The sequence below is a fragment of the Lathamus discolor genome, chromosome 20, assembly GCF_037157495.1.
Source record: "Lathamus discolor isolate bLatDis1 chromosome 20, bLatDis1.hap1, whole genome shotgun sequence".
NCBI classification, from domain to species: Eukaryota; Metazoa; Chordata; class Aves; order Psittaciformes; family Psittacidae; genus Lathamus; species Lathamus discolor.
Window position 1 is genome coordinate 2,499,655 of NC_088903.1, and position 19,999 is coordinate 2,519,653.

The 19,999-nt window shown below is 45.8% G+C and overlaps 1 protein-coding gene across 6 annotated transcripts; it reads left to right on the forward strand.

The window, feature by feature from the left end:
• Nucleotides 1-3,500: 3,500 nt before the first annotated feature.
• MEIOC (meiosis specific with coiled-coil domain) lies at nt 3,501-19,036 on the forward strand. Of its 6 annotated transcripts, none has more exons than XM_065699229.1 (8): nt 3,501-3,608; nt 5,019-5,144; nt 5,691-5,848; nt 5,979-6,083; nt 7,569-9,423; nt 11,055-11,189; nt 14,929-15,109; nt 17,414-19,036. In XM_065699229.1, the coding sequence occupies exons 1-8, from the start codon at nt 3,603-3,605 to the stop codon at nt 17,635-17,637; spliced, it is 2,790 nt and encodes a 929-aa protein (XP_065555301.1). In that variant the 5' UTR covers nt 3,501-3,602; the 3' UTR covers nt 17,638-19,036. The 6 variants fall into 6 exon arrangements, with proteins under 6 accessions (XP_065555301.1, XP_065555304.1, XP_065555303.1 ...); XM_065699231.1 differs by lacking the exon at nt 3,501-3,608 and adding an exon at nt 4,762-4,807; XM_065699233.1 differs by lacking the exon at nt 3,501-3,608 and adding an exon at nt 4,789-4,914 and having other exon boundaries at nt 14,929-15,015; nt 17,414-17,533.
• The last annotated feature ends 963 nt before the right edge of the window (nt 19,037-19,999 follow it).

The following is a 19,999-nucleotide window of genomic DNA, read 5'->3' on the forward strand; positions in this document are numbered from 1 at the left end:
CACTCTGGTCTGTCAGCACATTTCAGAGGCTGGAGTTAGCCTAATACTTAAGTAAGAAGGCTTGGGGCTTATAAAGTCTGCTGCTAACCCTTGACCCATGATGTGGGTGTCTTCTGCTCACTGCAGCTCTCACTTTTATGTGGAGCTGGTAAAGCCTGGTCCAATTTGAGCGCTTACAGCAGCCAGACTCTGAATATAGATCTTCATGGGGGCCCACTCCTGTTGTTTGGTTGCAACACTGCTTCACTCTTAAGAGCACCAGATCACAACACTGGAGCATTTTGTGCAGTTCTGGTGTCCTCAACACAAAAAGGACATGGAACTGCTGGAACAAGTCCAGAGGAGGCCACGAGGATGATCAGGGGACTGGAGCACCTCCCGTATGAAGACAGGCTGAGGAAGTTGGGGCTGTTCAGCCTGGAGAAGAGAAGGCTGCGTGGAGACCTCATAGCAGCTTCCAGTACCTGAAGGGGGCCTATAGGGATGCTGGGGAGGGACTCTTCATTAGGGGCTGTAGTGACAGTACAAGGGGTAACAGGTTAAAACTTAAACAGGGGAAGTTTAGATTGGATATAAGGAGGAAATTCTTTCCTGTGAGGGTGGTGAGGCACTGGAATCGGTTGCCCAGAGAGGTTGTGAGTGCTCCATCCCTGGCAGTGTTCAAGGCCAGGTTGGACAAAGCCTTGGGTGGGATGGTTTAGTGTGAGGTGTCCCTGCCCATGGCAGGGGGGTTGGAACTGGATGATCTTGAGGTCCTTTCCAACCCGAACTATTCTATGATTCTGTGACTCTATTCTATATTGGATAAACTGCCTGATGCTCAGAGTTTTCAGAGCCGTGTTCCCCTGTGTAAAGTTCTGTGGAAAAATGAAATTCCAATTACGATCTTTGGTCCTGACTGAGGGAAGAAGGCAGCAAAGGCCTCCAAAGCTGGGGTCGATTCTGGCTCCAAAGCTGACCTCAACAGCCTGGAAATCAATTGATAGAGCAAGTTTTAATGCATTAGCAACCTGTCACATCGGCTTCCTGCGCAGGGCTTTGGCAACATAATAAAATATTAATACTGACTTTAATTGCTGGTTTGCTGCCTCAATGTCAGCTAGAACCCAGGGGAGTGCCAAGTGCACGGAAAACTAGGGAGGCATTCTAACACAGGCAACAGTGGTCGGTAGCTCAGTGCATGAGTACGGGACCTGATAGATAAAGAAATGTGGTTGCTAGCTGAACAGGCAGATGTGAAAGATGCACAAATTTGGTTTCACACAGTGAGACTCTGTTCTTCCTGCTTGCTCAGCAGCTGAGCAGTTTCTCCATCTGCATCCTTTCCTGGACAGACATCACTGCAAGGGGAAAACGCCTCTGAAAAGCCATTGTTAAATATCCAAATAACCCCTCAGCTTTGAGCTGGAAACCACCATGTAGTTCTTGCTCAGGGGGGATTTGCTTCCCAGCCTCTGTTATGTGTGAAACTGGCTGTGAGAGCCACAGGTGAAAACCTGCATCTGCTGAAACAGTGTTTTCATTGTGGAATCCCAGCCTGGTTTGTGTTGGAAGGAACCTTAAAGCTCATCCACCTCCAACCCCTGCCACGGGCAGGAACCCCTTCCACTGCAGCAGCTTGCTCCAAGCCCCTGTGTCCAACCTGGCCTTGAGCACTGCCAGGGATGGGGCAGCCACAGCTTCTCTGGGCACCCTGTGCCAGCGCCTCAGCACCCTCACAGGGAAGAGCTTCTGCCTAAGAGCTCATCTCAGTCTCCCCTCGGGCAGGTTAAAGCCATTCCCTCTTCTTGTGTCCCTACAGGCCCTTGTCCAAAACCCCTTTCCAGTTCCTTTCCCCTTAGGTACTGGAAGCTGCTCTAAGATCCAGAACCTCTCCAGAAGATAAGAACTACTTCCAGGCTGTAGAAGAGAAGTTTTCCTCTGAGCAGGTAAAGGTGCTGGGCATGAAGGAGCTATCTACCACTGCACCCCCACCAGTAAGCTCAGGCTGACACCATGTTGGCGACTCTCGCTGCTCTGAGCTTCCCAGATCCCTCTGCCTTGTGGCCTTGAAGGAGTCTTCTGCAGAAACAAATGCAGGAAATGGGACCTCTGAATTTGCAGGGAAGTGGTTGAGGGGATGGCTGGGGGGGGAATGGTCACGCTCGCCCACATTTTACCTATGCAAAGGGGTGGAAAAAACAAAGTTCACTCAAACCAGTTGCAAGGGTGCCCTGGTTCCTCTTGGGATCTGGAACCAAGGGGGAGCCCAGCCCACCCCACTCAGACCTGAACTCCAGCCACCACTTGTTCTCCTGGTGACAGGGCTGCATCTGAAAGAGCTTTGGGCACAAAGCTCAAACCTACAGCCAGCCCCAGAGCTCAGCCCTGCATCCAGTCCTTCACTGGGACTAGGAATGAGGGATGAGAGTGGGAAAGGACTTCGCTACTGAACCCACCTGTGGTCTGGAGTGAAACCTCCAGCTCCCAGCAGACACAACATTGCCTGCAAGCAGGCCCCGCACCGCAGGTGGGTTTGGGAAGGCAGGTTGGGCAGGACCCGTGCCTCTCTCCACTAACCTCCCTGTGAACCCCCTGGATGGCAGCTGCTGAAAGGAGCAGTGAGGCTGGAGGATAACCGGGAGATGGATCACAATTCCTAGCTAACTGCATGAAGTTACCCCTGTACTGCCTGGATCCACCCAAACAGAGGTGGCAGCCAAAATCATGTCTGTAAATTCCATAAACAGCTTGGGGACGCATCAAGTAAAATATCTCAAGAAGTGAAAACAGTGGTTGCGCTTCAGGGCTTCTGGGTTTTCCTTAGTCCTTTTGTCAGTGAAAACAGCGGTGCTCATATAACGAGTGTCCAAACCAGCAGCAACGGTGAAAGCACAAAGCAGGGCCGGCAGGGTCGCCCTCCTCCCTCTGCCGCCCGCTTCCCTGCGGCTCCCCCTTCAGCCCCGAGCTCCGGGGCTCCCCCCGCTGCTGACCCCCGCACGGCCTCGGCCCAGCAGGCCCCGCCGCGCTGTGCGGGGACCGGAACCGCAGGGCGGGGGGCAGCGGGACCCGGGCAGGGCCGGGACAGGAGCCAAGGGCAGCCCCGCTGGACGGGCCCTCCTTTGGCTCAGTCCCGGTGCTGCAGCCGGGCCGGGGCCAGCCTGGCGGCGGCTGCCGGGGAACACCGGGCCGGAGGCCTCGGGGGGCCCGGCTCGGGGCGAGGCTTGGGGTAACGGGGAGGCAGTGTCTCCGGGTGACCAAGGCCCCCGCGGCCCCCCATTGGCGGAAGGGACGCGCGAGTTGATTTTTTATTGGCCAGGTGTTATCGGAGAAGAGCCAATAGGAATAAAGCTCCGTTGCCGTGAGGGCGGCTCCGAGCTCTCCGTGTGTGGCAACCGCGTGAAGAACGCAGAGGGTCACGCGGCGCAGGGAGGCGTGACGGAGAGGAGCGGCTCCTGATTGGTTAAGCCGCTCAGAGGTTAGCCAATCCCCTTGGAGAGCGCGGGGCGGGGCGGGGCGGCGGTTGGCCCGGCGCGAGGCTAACGGCTGCCCGTCGCCTCAGGCGGCCCGCCATGGCTGCGAGCTGCCGGTAGCCGCTGCAGCCGCTGTCCCGGGGGTCGCCCATGGAGGTGAGGGGGGGGAGACAGGGCGGCGGGCCGGGGAGAGGCTGTGCCGTGCGGCTCCTGCTGTCAGAAGCACAGCGGGCACGGTTAGAGCCGTGCCGGGGGTCGGGCCCCGCGGGGCTGAGGGAGGCTTCAGTCCCTGCTCCGCCGCCGTGTGTCTGCCGCCACGACCGGGCTCAGTGCCCCGGTGCCCTCCTCTGTGGGGCGGCCCGGACCTGCCCGTGGTGAGGGGTGCTATGAAATAGCTCGGAAGAGTCGGGAATGTAATTCCCAGGGGCCTGAAAGATTTCCGTGTGGGGAAAAGGAGTGTGAAGGGTTTGGGGGTGTCACGAATCCAGATCGCTCTCTATGCCTGTGTGTGTGTGCCCTCGTACCTTGGGATCACAAATCATGTAGGTGCCAGGTGTCCGTACTGAACAAGGAGAAAACGTGGCACAATTAGCGTAGTTCTGACTTTGCGTGTTCACGTATGTGTAAAACGTGGCAGAAAACAACTCTATGAGTGCATCCGAGTGACTGCGGCATAGGTGAGAAGGAAAATCAGTCCTCTAGAGCTACATTAGGTATAAAGTGTTCTCATCCTCAGCTGTGGAAGAGCATCTTTTTAGGGCCAACTGCTTATTCAGAATACTTTCAGAACACTAGTCCTATGAAACTTGAACCTTTTCTGCCTTTATTAAGCATTTTCAATGAGCGGCTATGGTAATATTTAAAGTATTATACGAATAACTTTTTAATTTGGGAGCTAAAGGATTTTTTGGCAAGTCAGTTTTATTTTAGCTTTACATTTTCTTCATGCACCTCACCTTGTGAAGAAGGGAAGACACCTAGCTTCTGTTCTGTGTTCATTCCTTGTTCCCAATGGTGATGGGGAGAGGGGTGGTTCTTAGGTGGAAGTTGGTTCTCTCATAGTTGCAGAACAGGGCAGGTTTCCACTGTAACTTCTGGTATGTGTGGTACAGCAAAACTCTAGCTCCTGACATCTGAAAATGCGCATCCAGGATGGAATCGGCACAGCGATGAAAGGACAAGAGGTGTCTAGTGATGCACAGAATGGTTCCTCTGCTGTTGCTGGTGAAAGGATGGTAATTCTGCTCCTCTGAGGTGGTGCAGGAGCCTCCCAGCACCTGAACAGTGTGAACAGCTCAGGTGTAACCAGAGGGCTGGTTTCCTTCTAACCTGCACCTTCTGCCTCCAAACCCCAGGTGAATTTCTGTGGTTTGCTGGGGTATTTTAAGGGTAAATATGAAAATGTTCCAGTGTCAATATGTAGAATAATTCCTTGAGAACTCAGATGGAGCAGAATCCACAGGTAAATGAAAATGTTAAAGAAGTTCCTCTTGGTATAAAATCTGCAGCTCTCAGGTCTGTGCATAATTATGTCCTTCTACCACTTCTTTTTCTTGTTTTCTATAGCCTAAAGTTGCGTTCAGAGGTGGCAGTCACTGCTGGAGTAGTGCCGAAGCTGGCGGGAGGCTGACTGATGTGTTCAGTAGTGTAATGACAGGCTCTGCCTCGCTGTATGGTTGCTACAAATCACAGGTTCTGTTGCTTATAAATGAATCTTTTTATGTCTGTGTAAGAGTTTATGTTGCTTGTAAACAGAATGGTCCAAAAAACGTTTCTAGTGCAGTTGCTCCACAAAGTAGTATATTTTATACCTTTAACATTTAACCCTGTAGAAACACCAGGATTTTTTTTCACTGAAGAGCTGAGAAGGCGTGTTATATATAAACCAAACAAGTTCCTTTTCACCTAAACTGGGCAGAAAACCTTTCCTCTAGAAAAGTTATTGTCTATAGGTTTCCTGTAATGGCTGGGAGGAGGGGGAAGTCTCCTGATTCCTGTCAGTGGTCATCTGCTAGAAACTTGCTGCTGGCTTTTCAGGCAGGGAATTCTCACTCCTGTGTGTATGCGTGTTGGACAGCAGGCACCAGCAGGAGTTACTTGCAGCCTTATGTCACAGTATGTGGCTTGCTTGTTCCTCGTGCTGTGGTTACTCTGAGAGTGAACGCAGCATACAATGATGAAATGATAATTTGATGTGTTTAATATTAAAATTACATTTTTATTGTATGTAAAATGCAGAATGAAGAAAATGTAGAGCTACCTCAGACGTACAGTTCTTCCCTTTCCACGTCAGAGTACTCTGCACCTGTGGACTCTTCCCTTTTATACTTACCGTGGTCTACATATGGAGATGATACTAAGCAGCCTGCTGCTGCTCAGAGTAATGTGAAGTCCAGGTAGCCATCTTTGACAGAGTGAGAATGTGTGTGTTGATGGAATAGCTGGATTGGTTTGGGTTTTTTTTGTTCACTTTAACTTACGAAATATTTTCAATGGAGTCATGGTTTTAATGCAATTTGTTCTCAGGATTCAGTCTGAAAGGAATGATTATGGCAGTGAAGCAGATTTATATGGCCTTGTGTCTAACATCTTGGATGAGCAAGAGAAATCGCAGCCATATTGTGCTGAGGGGTGAGTGTGTTGCCACGCAAGCTCTGTTGGCATTCTTCTCCCTAAAAGCTACTCTCACTGATCTCAGTCTGTGCTCTCTTAGTCATCTTTGCATCTGCTGTTGGCAAGTCCTCATGCTCATCAAGGTTTCCTTTCTTTGTTCCTAATCTTCCAATATTTCTCTTGGGATACTTGAAAGCTTTTCTCTAGGTACTCAAATTACATGGTAACTTCTGGCTTTCTGGTATTTACGGAACTTTTTAATTGACATATTTTAAGTAAGTCCTTCATAAGCATTGTGGAAATGCTGTATTCAAATAAATCTCCTGAAATATATTCCTTGGCCTACTTATTTTAATATTTTTTTAGATCAAGATTGAGTTCAGATTTTAGCTTTCTTTCTTAATTCATTTCAATTCACAGAAGGAATACACAAAACACAAAATCATACTCTTTGGTGCTTCCCTGAATTGGCAGGAGAGAAGAATTCCATGCATGCAAAATGAATGTTCCTTGATGTTAGTGCTACCTGAGCAATATTTACATATCTAAATGTCAGGTTTATTATGCCTGCATTATAACACCAGAAGAAACTATTAGTCACAATTGCTTGTCATAGAAGAATTCAGCTCCAGCATCCCCGAGATGCTTGGAGGGCTCACTCTTTTGCTTGAATCTGAGTGTTCTAGGTGTAAGAGGTAAGAAAGGGAACCCAGTTCTTAAGCCAGACATCACTCTTCCTTTCTGTCCTCCCAGACAATTCAAATGGCTTCTGTACATGTGCTGAGTTCTGTAGCTGGAGTGAGGGAAGAGTCAGTCTTGCTCGAGTGCTTTACAAATCCCTTTGCTTCAGACAGTTAAGGTTGGATTTCTATTTCCAGTACTGCCAGGTTTGGCAGTGACTGCAATGACTTCCAGTCACAATTGCATTTTTTCCTTAAGCTGTTTACAGTTTTCGTGGACAGTGACTGATTGTCCTGTGTTAATGATGATAATTAGGGGAAGAAAAGGAAATGTGCTTATCCTTGATGTACCTGCAGGAAGCAGTGTAAGGCAGCGTAAGCCACAGGCGAGTCTGGAGCAATAACATGATACAGAGAAGCATTTTATCTGGGCTGCTAGGACACAGCTTTAAGAGGTTGTGGGTAGTTTGGGAAGTACAATTATCTTGTTGCTTAACCAGGAGTATTTTGATGGTGACAGATATTAAATCTCTTGACAGGATTTGCTGTAATTTAGTGTGTACACATCACTTGCAGCTCAATGGCATCATACATAGCTCCTAAGTTATATGGATGGGTTTAGACAAGGCAGAATCGTTTTTCTCATCTAGTTAAGAGTAACTCTGAACACGACAGTAGTGGGTAGAAGCTGGAGTAAGACATCTTTGAGTCAATTGAGAGAAAGTATTTAAGGGAGAATTGGGTTCTTAAGCCTTTTCCTGCAGCTGGAAATGGGAGAGGAGCACCACAGATAAGACTAACGGTGTGTTTCTTGTTTTCCAAGGAGTTGCCCTTCCAACTTGAAGTCAGCTTGGCCCATGAACGTAACCAGAATTGTGGACCACCATGACTTATTGCCAGAAACTAGAAGACCAGTTGTTGGAGCTGCCTCACAGCAGGGTTTTTATAGTAGTGAATCCGTATCCTCTGCTGAAAAACAGTACTTGCAAAGTGGTACCCTTGTGTCGCAGCAGAAAGCAGATGAATGTTACCGTGGGTTTCCTGGCCTGGACCCTGAGGAGCAGAGTCTGTACCCTCCCAGGAGCGATCATGCCAACTGTTGCAACATGCAGACTAATGAGAACATGAAGACAACACCCTTACATCAGAACTATCCATACATAAAAAACACCTTTATGCCCCCAGCTGGGTATTCAGAAATAATCAAAGACTCAGGAGCTGATGCTTATCCTTACGGAAGGGAGAAGGCATATCCCAAAGGAGCAGATGCCCTGTTGCACCAAAAGCGGGTGGAAACGTTTCTTCCACAGTTTCACAGATATAATGAAAACACAGATTGTAGTAGGTACCCTGAATATTCTCATGCTAGTCAAGCAAAGCCTAACAAGAGCACCAATTGTAGCTTCCAAGAAAATAAAAAGTTAGTAAATGGAACCACTGAGACACCACCTCTGGACGCAGAACCCTATGCTAAGTTATTTCAAGTTAAATCAGGAGCTCAGAAAAAAATAGAAGATACCATTTTAGATCAGCAAAACTTTACATTTCCCAAGACTGTAGGACTTCTACCAGAAAAACAATTTGCAAATGAAGCTTCATTCTGCACTGATTCGGGACAAAAATTTGAATATGGACTAAAATCTTTCACAGCTTGTCCAGGGAATAGTGATTGTGCAAATGGTGTGGAAAAGCAGCAGTTTTCCAAGTCTGATCTTCAGAATTCTGAATACTGTAAATCACTTCCATTGTTACCTAATGCAGCAAACCCTTCAGCAGGGACCACTGTAAGGCCACCTTGGATGAATATTCCAACGAAAACAGCTGCTTCTGCCCCATTTCAGAATCCTTTGCTGAAACTGAATAATCATTTACCTGCTTTTCCAAAGAGTTCCAGTCATACTAATGATTTTTTACAGTTGCCATCTTCAAATTTCCCTTTAAATACTAATTTATTTCACAAGTACTTTCAAGATAACCCTTCATTTTTTTCAAGTCTTGATTTTGGTTATAACACTGCAGAACGAGCTTGGTCTGCTGCTTGCATGGAGGCACGGGTTAGGAATGGAGAAGAGAATCTCATTGAGTATTTAAGTGAAAAGAAAGTCAAGCAGCCAAATGGATTCTGTGACAGTTACGCAGCTCAGCAGTTTGGGATCGTTGAAAATATGAACAAACACCGTTTCCAGTTGAAGCCACCAAGTGAGTGTTACGATCTGGAAGGACAGAAGCGTGCAGATGGGCTGTTGCAGAATGTGTACCAGGATTTCATGGAGTCTCAGGCACAGTTTCATCTCAGGCAGGCGAGTGGAGACAGTAAGGCCATAAATCCCCTGACGTGCCTGCAGGCTCCAAGCTTTTCCAGCAATTGCATGATGGGTGACTTCAGACGGAATCAGCAGCTGAGCTCAGGAGCCTTCCCCTTGAGATCAGGTCGCCTCTTCGGCCATTCCATTGTCCCTCTGATGGAGTCTCCTGACTTGTTCTCCCGTGATGATTTAAAACGTTTCTACCCTTATTTTAATGACAAGGTGTATGGTGAGAGTCCTTTCTCTGGGTTTGTGCCAGCATTTGGATTCCAGAAGCAAGTTAAAAGCTGTAGTGGGCCTGCCAGCGAGCTTCATGTTAGACTGGAAGAATGTTATGAGCAGTGGAGAGCTTTGGAGAAAGAAAGAAAGAAGGTAAGAAATAAGAATTAATATGCCATATCACATGTTTGATGTTGATCTCATCCAGCTCAGTCCAGTTAGAGATCATGGGTAATTCCCACTATTATGAGTTGAAATGTTTAATGGGACTTCAGAGTTTAAAGGCTTTGTTTCCCTGTCTATTTGGGACTGAAAAGTTTCGAAGGTCTGTAACCTGTTTGGGAGCATAACTAACGTTGTACTGAATGTTGCACTTAAAGCAGGAATTCAGGGACTTTTTCAATCTCAGAGTTGGGTGTGTATGACTAACAAAGCCATGTTACACCTTGTTTGTAACACAATAAGTACAGTGCATCTGGGAACTTTGAAAGCAAATCCAGTAGTTCTATTTTGAATTGGAATAAACTTTAATCCTTTCAAGAATTAATTGAATTTCTTAGACCCTCACCTTTTAATTCCTTATGTGAGGAGTTCTCACCTCCTGTTTCCCTGAAGTTTTAAACCTAAGACATGTTTGAAGGGGCTCTTTTTCCCCCAGAAACTGAAGCTGAAGAAAGGGTAATACTAAAACACTTGAACTAAAGTTTCATATAGCTGCATGTGAAGCCCTACTTAGAGCAATTGCCCTTCTTGGTCATCAGGGAAGAGCTTCAGGTTACCCTTGTTGCGTGTAAAAGCTGACTTCATGTCCCCAGTTCAGCTTGGTTTGAATTTCAATGCCAGCTGGAGCTGTGAGGGAAGCGGAAGTAAAGGCACCTGCAAATAGTGGGGCCAGGCATTTGGCTGAGGACTTCTCTGAGGAAGCTCTGCTGTGCTGGTCCACCAAAAAAAACCCATCATTGTGAGGGGCTGTAACACAGGAGGGGAGTTGCCAGAGTGTTTCCTAACAAAGGCTGGCTGTTAAAAATAGGAGTCAGGGAGAGTCTGACTTCAGGGGGAGAGCCTGGGGCCCAGGCTTGGGTGGAAAAGTGCAAAAGAGAAAGAGTCGCCACATGTGTGGCAGGGGGACGTGGTGGGGGTGATTAGGCAGCAGCTTTATGTGGACTACCACAAAACAGTCTAAGAAATGCAATTTTAAACTCTGTTCAGCTAGCTGTGTATTGTTCCAGGTATTCCAGAGACACAGAGCAATGGGGTGGGAGAGACTGGCATTGGAAATCTGGCAGTCAGGACTCAAAAAGTCATTTTCTGATGGCTAAATAAAATATGATTTTATTTTAACAATTTAACAAGGAACACGCTTTATGTAGCTTGACTAATCTACCAAAATTAGGTTCATTGCTGAGACAATTTGCTTTTAATTTTGTGGGTGAGGTCCACATCTGTATGCTCCATCTTTTTTTGCTTTGTAACTCTGACTTGCCTCCATTTTATTTAGTACAGACTGTAGAGTGTGAGAAGACAGCACTTCTGAAACACCTTCTGTGGGCATCATTACTTTAGTTGAACTGCTTTCAGTAAATCAGTTGTTCACTTAAAACAGGTGATTGTCTTAGCAAATGGTTAAATCCCAAGTGCCCGAATCCTCCTTAGCTACCAAAAAGGAACAGAAAATCCAACCCCTAAGGGAAGAAATTGTCTATCTGATATTTTTTTCTTGGTTCTGTAAAAAAGCACAATTACAGCTTACATTCTAAGGGAGTTATTCTTTTGTTTTCCTGCAGACTGAATCAGCTCTTGCTAAGAATTTCCAAGGGAAAAAGGTTTCCAGTGCTAACAACACTCCAGTTCCAAGGCTGACATCAAAGCCATCAAGAGTTGATCGCTTAATTGTGGATCAGCTTCGTGAACGAGCCAGAGTGAGTTGTAGGATTCAAACTAAAAACATCTATTGAACTGATCAGACAGAACTTAAAGTACAGCATAAGATAAGTGAGATGATCAGAGCAGCTTTTCCCAAAATAGCTTTCTTCTTAAATGCTATGGAAGGAATATTTCAGCAGTCCCTGCTAGAATTCCTGCAGCTCCAGGTTCACTGCTGCTGTTACCAGGGAACCCGCAGAGCGGCTGCAGCTCACGTTTACAGCCCAACATGCCAGGAGGATGCAGCTTCTAGTACAGAAGCATGCATGAGATGCCACAATCCAGTTGGCTAACCAAACTGCTTGCACAGCTCTGCACTGTGCATTTTGAGCTCTTCTGTTTTGAGCAGCTCAGCAGAGAAATGGTCACCCTAGATTTGTAGACACCGTGTTACATTAGGTATTTGTGATGGAAAAAGCAAGTTTAATTAATGTTTATAATACTTTGATACATATATTTGCTTGAGAGTCTTTTATTTTTTTTTTTTAATGCTGAATGGTTATTTGATGCAACTTCAGCCTGAATTTCTACATTACTAGTTTGCTGCTCAAGCCAAACAGCTATAACCTGTAGGGCAAACATGGCCAATGTATTTGGAGCTGTCTGCGACTCTGTGGCCAAATGACAGTGCCAGTGCGCAGCATCATGCTGCTTTGTGAGGCAGCAGCCTGCACAGAATTCTGCAAGGGAGGCTGAAGGGAGGAAGCAAGCAGGAGCTGAGCTGCCAGCAAAACAGCAAGGGTCTGATCTGCCTCTTCTGAGGCTGAGAAGCCAGAGCCAGAATGCTCATGCTGCAGGAAGAGGAGACACGTGGGCTGAAAGCGCAGTGCTGGAGCCTGCCTCTGTGGGGGGATGTAGGATTCAAGGCAGCAGCTGCTGTTCTGAGGAATGCTGGTTCTTGGAGGAACCAGTACTGCTGAGCTTGGCTGCTCCTGAGCAGCACTGGTAAGGGCCATCTTCCCTATCAGTCTTACAGAGGTGAGATACATCGGGGAGCCCTGCCTGCTTGCTGCCTGCTGAAATCTCTTCTGTGCAATTGCCTGGCTCTGGTCATACAGCTGAGTAGAGAGTGCGGTGAAAGAGTTGCTGATAGGCTTAATGTGCACTCTACTGCTTCATGAACCCTAAAAGAGCAACGTTACGAAGTTTCCACTTTCAGAAGTCTTGCCTGTCCTTGTCCTGGTACTTCAAGTCCTGAAAAAGGACTTAATCGTATCTGGCCATTTGAGGAACCAAACTTCAGGGCACAGAACCTCAAACCATTGTTAGGCAGCAAGTGAAAAGTAGTTTTAAGAATGTTCAAAAGCACAGAGAGGCAGTCGAACATGGATTCTAACAGCAAAACAGTGATAGCCAAAGAGAAACTGCTACAGAGGTTCAAGTGGAAGTTGAGCTGGCTGAATCTTCGCAGTGTGGAGCATTTAATTAAACCCTCTTGGTGGCCACACACTTACTTTGGTTTTCTCATTTGAGACTTCCACTTGCGGTTGCTTTCACTTCCAGAGCAAAGCCTAGCTGATGGAGAGGTGACAGTAGCTTCTTTTGCTATGTCATCAGTAGCTATTACAACCACTTAATAGTCAAAGAACAAGCTTTAAACCAGGATCTCCTCTCTATAGATTGTATCTCATCTCTCTGGTGTCTGGGGAGATGTAAATCCAAGCTCCATTGTAATTGGAGAATGTCCCACACTGATGTATGCTGAGTCTGGACATTCAGCTTGTCCTGTCAAAGGTCTTTTATTCTCAACTAGCAAATGAGTTTTACCAGAGAGAGGAAATCAGAGCTTATTTCTAGTAGCAAGAGTATGTATGGGCTGGGGAGCACATTATATAGTTCCTGCTTCAAATACAGTTTTGTGAAAACAGTCATCAGAGTTGGTCCTGAAACATCAGTCCTTACCCCACGGTGCATGTGGCTGAGAGCCTCCAGCAGTCAGCCTCAGCATCACTGGTGGCTTGATGCTTTTCCCAGTGAAGGATCTGAATTACTTGGCAAGCCCCATGGCAGCCAAAAGTGATGGATCGGTTGTGCTTTTTAAGAGGAGTGCAGGTTCAGGTAGTTCCTCTGAGTTGTGAGTGGAAGGAAGGGTCTCTTTGGAGTGCAGGATAAACTTCTGGAAAACCTGAGAGGATGGGAAAGCAAACATTTGAGCTTTGCTGACTGCTGTAGATTTTGCTTTTAGCTGCCTGGCACTTCTCTCAGGCTTAGTATAAAGAATGTAGGCATTTAACTGTCAGCTGTGGATCCCACTGGATCAGGTTTAGGTACCTGAAAGCCTGGTCTTCAGAACCTAAGTCCTTTTGTGGCTGTGGATGTGCTAGTAAGCAAGGCTGGAAAATTATGTCAGGTTCATCTTACTTTTCTTCACTTGCTTATGCAGTCCTACTGTGGCACTCCTTAAAATCTGGCTTTTTCTTCAGGAACAAATCTAGGGATTTTAAACAATCTTACCTGCTTTAGCTTCCTATCCAAGTGACTGATTCCTCAGCTGTTTGTGTGATGTTCTCTTTGCACATTTTTAAACTCTCAGTTTCCTTACAAATGTGAAATGTCACTTTTTGATTGTATTGGTTGTCGTTCACAGTAACTTGTGCATTTTATTCCTGCCTGTGTTTCCCCACCCCACTGGCTTTTGCCAGACCGCAGGTTGATCAGGACAGGTCTGGCAGTGGGAGCTTGCTCCTCCTGAAGCACTCTAAAGCACTTAGCAAGGAGCGGCTGCTCTGTTCTGCTGTTGTGGATGCTGTTATCAAAGTCACTGTCTTGGCCAACAGCCTGCTCTGAGGATACTTGGGGCACATTGGGCAAATTGTCCTGCTTCAAACACCTCTCTAGCCACCCTTTCTTAGGTTTCTGAACCTCCATGCCAGTTATTTTTCTAGAGAAGCCTACTGTTGTTCCCCTGCAAGAAAACATCAAGAACTTTGCTTTGCGGTGTGCTCTCAGACCCTGTGTTTCTTCTTTTTAACCTGTGGATGACCACTGCCCAAGAAACATTACAATTTGGAATTTTTAGTTTTATCTCTTTCTGCAGACCAGCAACCAGGTTCCTCAGTGGTCTGTGAATCATCATTTAGGAATGGCTTATCAATGGGAAACACATAATAATGTTACTGTTTTAAGATAAACCAATGCAGGCTTTGAATTGATTAAACAAAACTGAACTATTTCTGAATGCTGGTGCTCGATTATTTCTAAAAGAGCTCCTTCAGTGTTGGATATCCATTCTGAAAGTCAGCCAACAGATGTGGTTCCACAGCAGCTTTAGCAAATCCAAACCAAGACTGGAACAGCACAAGGAGATCATCTGGGCAAACACTGGCTGCCCTTTGTGCGATTGGTTTTCACCCAGATAACTGCAGCAGTACTGAGAGAAGGCAGGATCACAGTGGTCTTGAGTAAGAGGAGTGCACATTGTCAACAAACTACCTTCTGTCATGTGTCTGCCTCAAAGTTGTGTATATCTATTATTAACTAGTAAGCTGCATGTGCTAATATTTGGCTATTTTGGCTTTGCTGTTGTGCTGTGCACACCCAGGTATTCTACAGCTTCAGGTTTGGAGAAGAAACTCTAGGTAAGAATTTAAAACCACTTCAGCTGTAACTTTATGAACTGTTCTCAAAAGAAAATAATGGTTATCATTAATCTGTTCTTTCTAATCCTAGCTAATTTTCTTGTAAGTCTAGATGAGTATAGCTTGAACTCCTGTAACATGTTAAAATGTTCATTAGGTTGTGACTTTACTGGGAAAAATGGAGCGCCTTCGCAGTTCTCCCCTTCATGCTAACATTTCCACTGCTCTTGATAAACATCTGGAGGTAATTCATGTAGTGCAGTCACGTAGAAAAGATGAAATTGTAAATGCTTCCAATCGACAGAGGCAAGGAGCTCCCAGATGCCAGGATGACAGAGGTATAACTATGCTTACATACTTTTATAAGGTAGCTGAAAAGTTCTACACGTATTGCAAGTGTATAAAAAATGAAGTGTGAGGGTTATTTGATAAACTTGAGATTTATTTTTCAGTGTCTACAGCTTGATGGGGTTTAGATGATGGTTTTGAGAGGATACTAAAACTGGGGTGTAGTGATAAGTGAGTTAAATCAATCTGGAGTGCATTTATTCAACTAATAAATCAGCAAGAAATGAGAAGGTAGTGGATTCTTTGTAATGCAGTTTGGGATTGGGGATGAGCATAGAATCATAGAACCAGAGAGTGGTTTGGGTTGGGAGGGACCTTAAATCTCACCCAGTTCCAAACCCCTGCCACAGCAGGGACACCTTCCACTAGACCAGGTTGCTCAAAGCTATTATGATATTAAGCTATTGCCCCTTTCTTCTCCCTGTCCCTCATGTACCTGTTTGTACCCCTCTCACCCTGTCTTTATTTATGTGTAGAACTTTCTTGGGAGCTCCATCCTGAATCTGTGCAGTGAGACCAAGCTGGCCTTGCATTACAAATGCATTTCCTCTTCAAGTGTCCTCTGTCATAGATGGGCATAAAATAGAAATTGTATTTTCAATGGATATACAAAAATATACTCATCAGAATGTTTTTATACAATATAGCGGGGGGGGGATTCACCTATTCGTCATCTTTCTTAATTCTCTTTACCTCATTTGAAGATGATTTGACTTGTTTAGTAAACAGATTACATGAAACATCTGTATCCTCCTGAAAAATAATTTTCTCAGGGGAAAAAAAAAAAGACCCTTTTGATGTCTCTAACTCTCTGGCGCTGTATTCAACCAAAGACTTTAAAACAACTCTTCTTTATTACTGTGGGACTTTTCCTTCTTCCCTCGTAATGACCTGAATGGCAACCACATCTCACAGCTTTAACAGGCACATTTATGTGAGGGTCACTTGTTTCTTAGCTTTCTCTAGGCAATCCAGATGACACCATTCCTGTGACGAGTTCCTCATTCCACAAAGCTTGGTGTGGAAATTGGAATTTTGAAAATACAGGACCTGATAATCACATCTTCCCGCTCTATTCTGTCCTTTATTTCTCTGGAGTTACCCTTCCAAACACTACCTTCTGAAATGCTTTGGGTGGCTCACACTTGGGTTGGAGAAGAGGCTTTTCATGGTGATTCTTCACAGTCACCTGAATCGGTTTTCTATACCACTCCTTCCAGCTGCTTTAGCAGAGCTCACTGTAGAGGAATGGGTGGTCAATGTGCAGATGAAAGGAGGGTGTCTCAGAATGGGCTTTGCAGAAGGCAGCCCAGGCAGTGAGAGCAGGATGAGCTGCTGAAGGGGGATGGTGAGGGAGTAAGGGTAGGCCTCTAAACTCTGCCCTTTTCTGAGGAGAACCCCCAGGAGGGCCATGCTTTCACCTGGAACGGTGACTCCAAGAACATGGGTTGAAGGTAGGTGCCAGGTTTGTGCAGTAAAATGAAACTGCAGTCGTGCTTGCTGAGCACGAGCAGACTTTGACTTAAAGCCTCCCACTGCTTCCAAATCCCATGGAAGTGTTTGACCATGGGGTCAAGGGCACATGTGCTTTCTGTGCAGCACAACACCGCCCAGTGTGACCCAGCTACTGGGAGTGAGTGTGCCCCTACCCATGCAAACTCTGGCTGAAACCTCCAGTGCCTAGAAGAGGGCATTGAATTTGTTTCTTCACAGAGCCTGCAATTAAAATCAAAGCGTTATCTATGCATGAAGCCATTGCTGTTGAATAAATGGACCACTGCACCACCTTAATCTTTGCTTTAAAGTGGTGGGGGTTGGCACACGTTTGCAGAACATGATCTCTAGGCTTTAGTAAAATGCTGTAAATGGGCTATTCCTTCACACGCCTAAATAATTTCTTGGGTAAGATGGGCAAAGGATCCACTGTGTGGGTGTGGAGGGGTTGCTGTGAAGGTTCACAATGAGCTCAGGCAGGAAGGGGTGGGCAGTGCCTTTAGTACACGTGTACATGGAACACTTTCAAAGGCAGAGCTGACCATGAGGCTTTAGGTGCTACTGAAGAGTAGGCAACAAAGTCAGTACCTAAATTCTGTAGACCTCCTTGTATGAGGGCGCAAAAATCACTGCTTTCTCAGATTCAACTTTTACAACCTTACAAAGAGACAGACAAAACCAGACACTAAAAAGGGCCTAAGACTTTTACTCTCTTTAGCAGTGCCAGGGTGAATCAAACCCAAACAGTGCTTGCTGCTGACCAGTGTAACAAAGATTAAACTGCCATTTCCTCCTTGCAGATGTGTTTGCTCTGGCTTTGGCAATTAAAGAAATGAGCGTAGCAACACGCAAAGCCCGTACCACTCTGTGGTGTGCGCTCCAGATGACCTTACCCAAATCTGCAGCTGGAAAACCGGACCTGGAGAAAACGCTTTGGGAGCTGGAGCAGCCTGAAGAGAAAGCCTGTGAAAACCCGGATGGTGGCAGCATCCCGAGTCAGAGGGCTGATGTGAGCAAGCGCTAAGGAACACTGCACCCAGAAATACAGTCCACAGGGTGTACGTGTGAGAGATGCTACACTCCTTCTTTTTAATTATTTGTAAAGTTTTGAACTAATATTCCTATTTAAAGCTGTATCTTGACAAGAAGTTGAATTTGCATTAAGGGCTCTCGGGTTCTACTTCAAACTGTTCACATGGCAGCGTCAGAATACTGTAAAGCCAAACTGGTGAATGTTAACTTAAAAACTAATCAGATTTCTTAATTAACAGCCAGGGCATTATTTAACTTCTGCAGGTGACCCCTGGTGTACAACTCTTCTGATAACTTCTTTTAGTTTTGCTTTAGGAAATAGGTTTTAAAATAATGATTCTTAAAGACTATAGTCTAACAGGGTGTCTGGTCAGTGTCAGATGAGATTGTGATGTAAAAATGGTTTCCTTATTGAACTAAAACCTGGAAACAGGAGGACAAAAATGCGAAGAATACCCAATATTCATGTAAAATTAAATATTTAAAACAGAAATATTTATGAATTTGAGATTTTAGATCTAAGTTGGTGAAAGGAGATGCACCGGGTTCTACTAAATTACTGGTATGACAAAATTGCTGTTGTGAAACCATGCAATTTAGTAAACGTGTTCAAAATCATTTGGGCATGCTCTCGGGGAATAAACAAAAGAAACCTCTGTTTTAAAGTATTTAAACCTAATCAAAAAACATGCACACAGGATTATCCTTTTAAAAGCTGTGCAGCAGCTGAAATAATGAGCACTGTTTTTAATACCTTCACTTGAAAATTGGAAGAGGCATCACAACATTCTGAGATGTAGGTTTTCTCAAAGTTACTCTTTTCACTAGTTTGGTTTGAAATCTGGTTGTTATATTTTAGACTTCTTATCTGACCTCTGTGCTTTTGACAGCTCTGAGTACTTGTTTATCTGCATATCTTAACCTGTACAGCACACAAGTAACTTATTCACCACTACAAAATGCTGGTATTATGTGGCTCAGGAGATACATGGGGTTTTAACACTTGTAGCATCGCACTTATAATGTGTGGATTAAATTTATTCAGCTGTCCTTGCCTAGATACCCTGCTATTTTACGTGTCTCTGTTCTTCTTACTTCTGGAAATCCTGATACGCAAAAAGGTGCGATTGCACCACATAAATTGTCACAGGATGATGGGAGAAAGAAACCAACTGGGGATGCAGCAAGAACCAGAGTCACTTCTGATCACCGGATGACCAAAAGCACTGCCAGAGCAAGCAGCTTATCAGAGCCAGAGAGCAAAGCCCACCTTCCTGCCACACATCACTGCATGAAGCTTGGTTTGGTTCACCCTAGGATATGTTGATGTTAAAAGCAGCACTGCACTGACTTCAGTCTGTCTGGTAAGAAATAAACTAGCTTTGGTTGAAGAGCATTTGTTCTGTGATTGTCTTCATAGCCTCAGCTCCTAGAACTTGAGCCATTAATAGGGACTGTAATTTTCAGTTAATTACTGAAGTGCGTCAGGAGGTATACAGCAATAATGATACTGAAATCATTCTAGAGTAGAGAAGTGACTGTAACATAGGACAAACCTGGGAGGGGGGGAATTGTATCAGTGCAAGGAAGCCAAAGTGGTGGATTTTCCCTGCAAGTATCTCACTAGTTACAAGCTCTGTATTGCCAGGGGAATCTAATGCAGTGGTTTCAGTGTCTGCGCTAGAAATCCAAGGAGCCTGTCTGGGGCATTCCTGCTCTATACATTTCTTGGTGTTGATGCCAGTACACACTCCTGAATGTCCTGAGCATCAGGCAAGCATCAGCCTTCAGCTGTCTTGAGGCAGCAAGTCAGCAGTGAAAACCATGGGCTCTAGCAGCTCCATGGCAGAGCTGCTGCCTGCTCTATGCAGCTGAGACCCTTCAGGCGCAGCCAGTTCATGTGCTTTGGTGTTTGCACAAGACTGCACACAAGCACACTCCTCATTTCCAGCAGCAGAAGCTCGTGGAGCTGTGTGGTGGGCGCTGCTGCATGGTTGTTGTGCTCCTGCTCTGCCCAAGGCTGGGGGGCTGGGCACTGTGGGGCTGGGCCTTCCCTTGTTGCTCTTTCCCTCTCCCTGGAAGGGCTTTTCTGACCAGTGGCATGCAATCTCAGGGAGCCAGACACAACAAACCACTACCAACCTGCACTCATCTGTGGGTGCAGGGTGGAACGGGGACCAGAGGGGATCTGCTTGTTTGCAAGAGCTGCCACAGTGCGCTTGTGACTGCACCCTTCTTGGATCTGTACAGACCTTATTACATGTACACCTTTTGACACGCATGGCACAGCTGTTTGCTCTTGCTTGGCTCCTGAGCTCTGCAGTGGGTAGAGGGGGGCAGTTCTTGTTATGAGG

Coding starts and splice junctions, on each gene's coding strand:
- MEIOC (XM_065699228.1), top strand. Junction 5,145..5,690: donor ATGGTTGCTACAAATCACAG/GTTCTGTTGCTT, acceptor TGTAAAATGCAG/AATGAAGAAAATGTAGAGCT. Junction 15,110..17,413: donor CAGATGCCAGGATGACAGAG/GTATAACTATGC, acceptor TCCTCCTTGCAG/ATGTGTTTGCTCTGGCTTTG.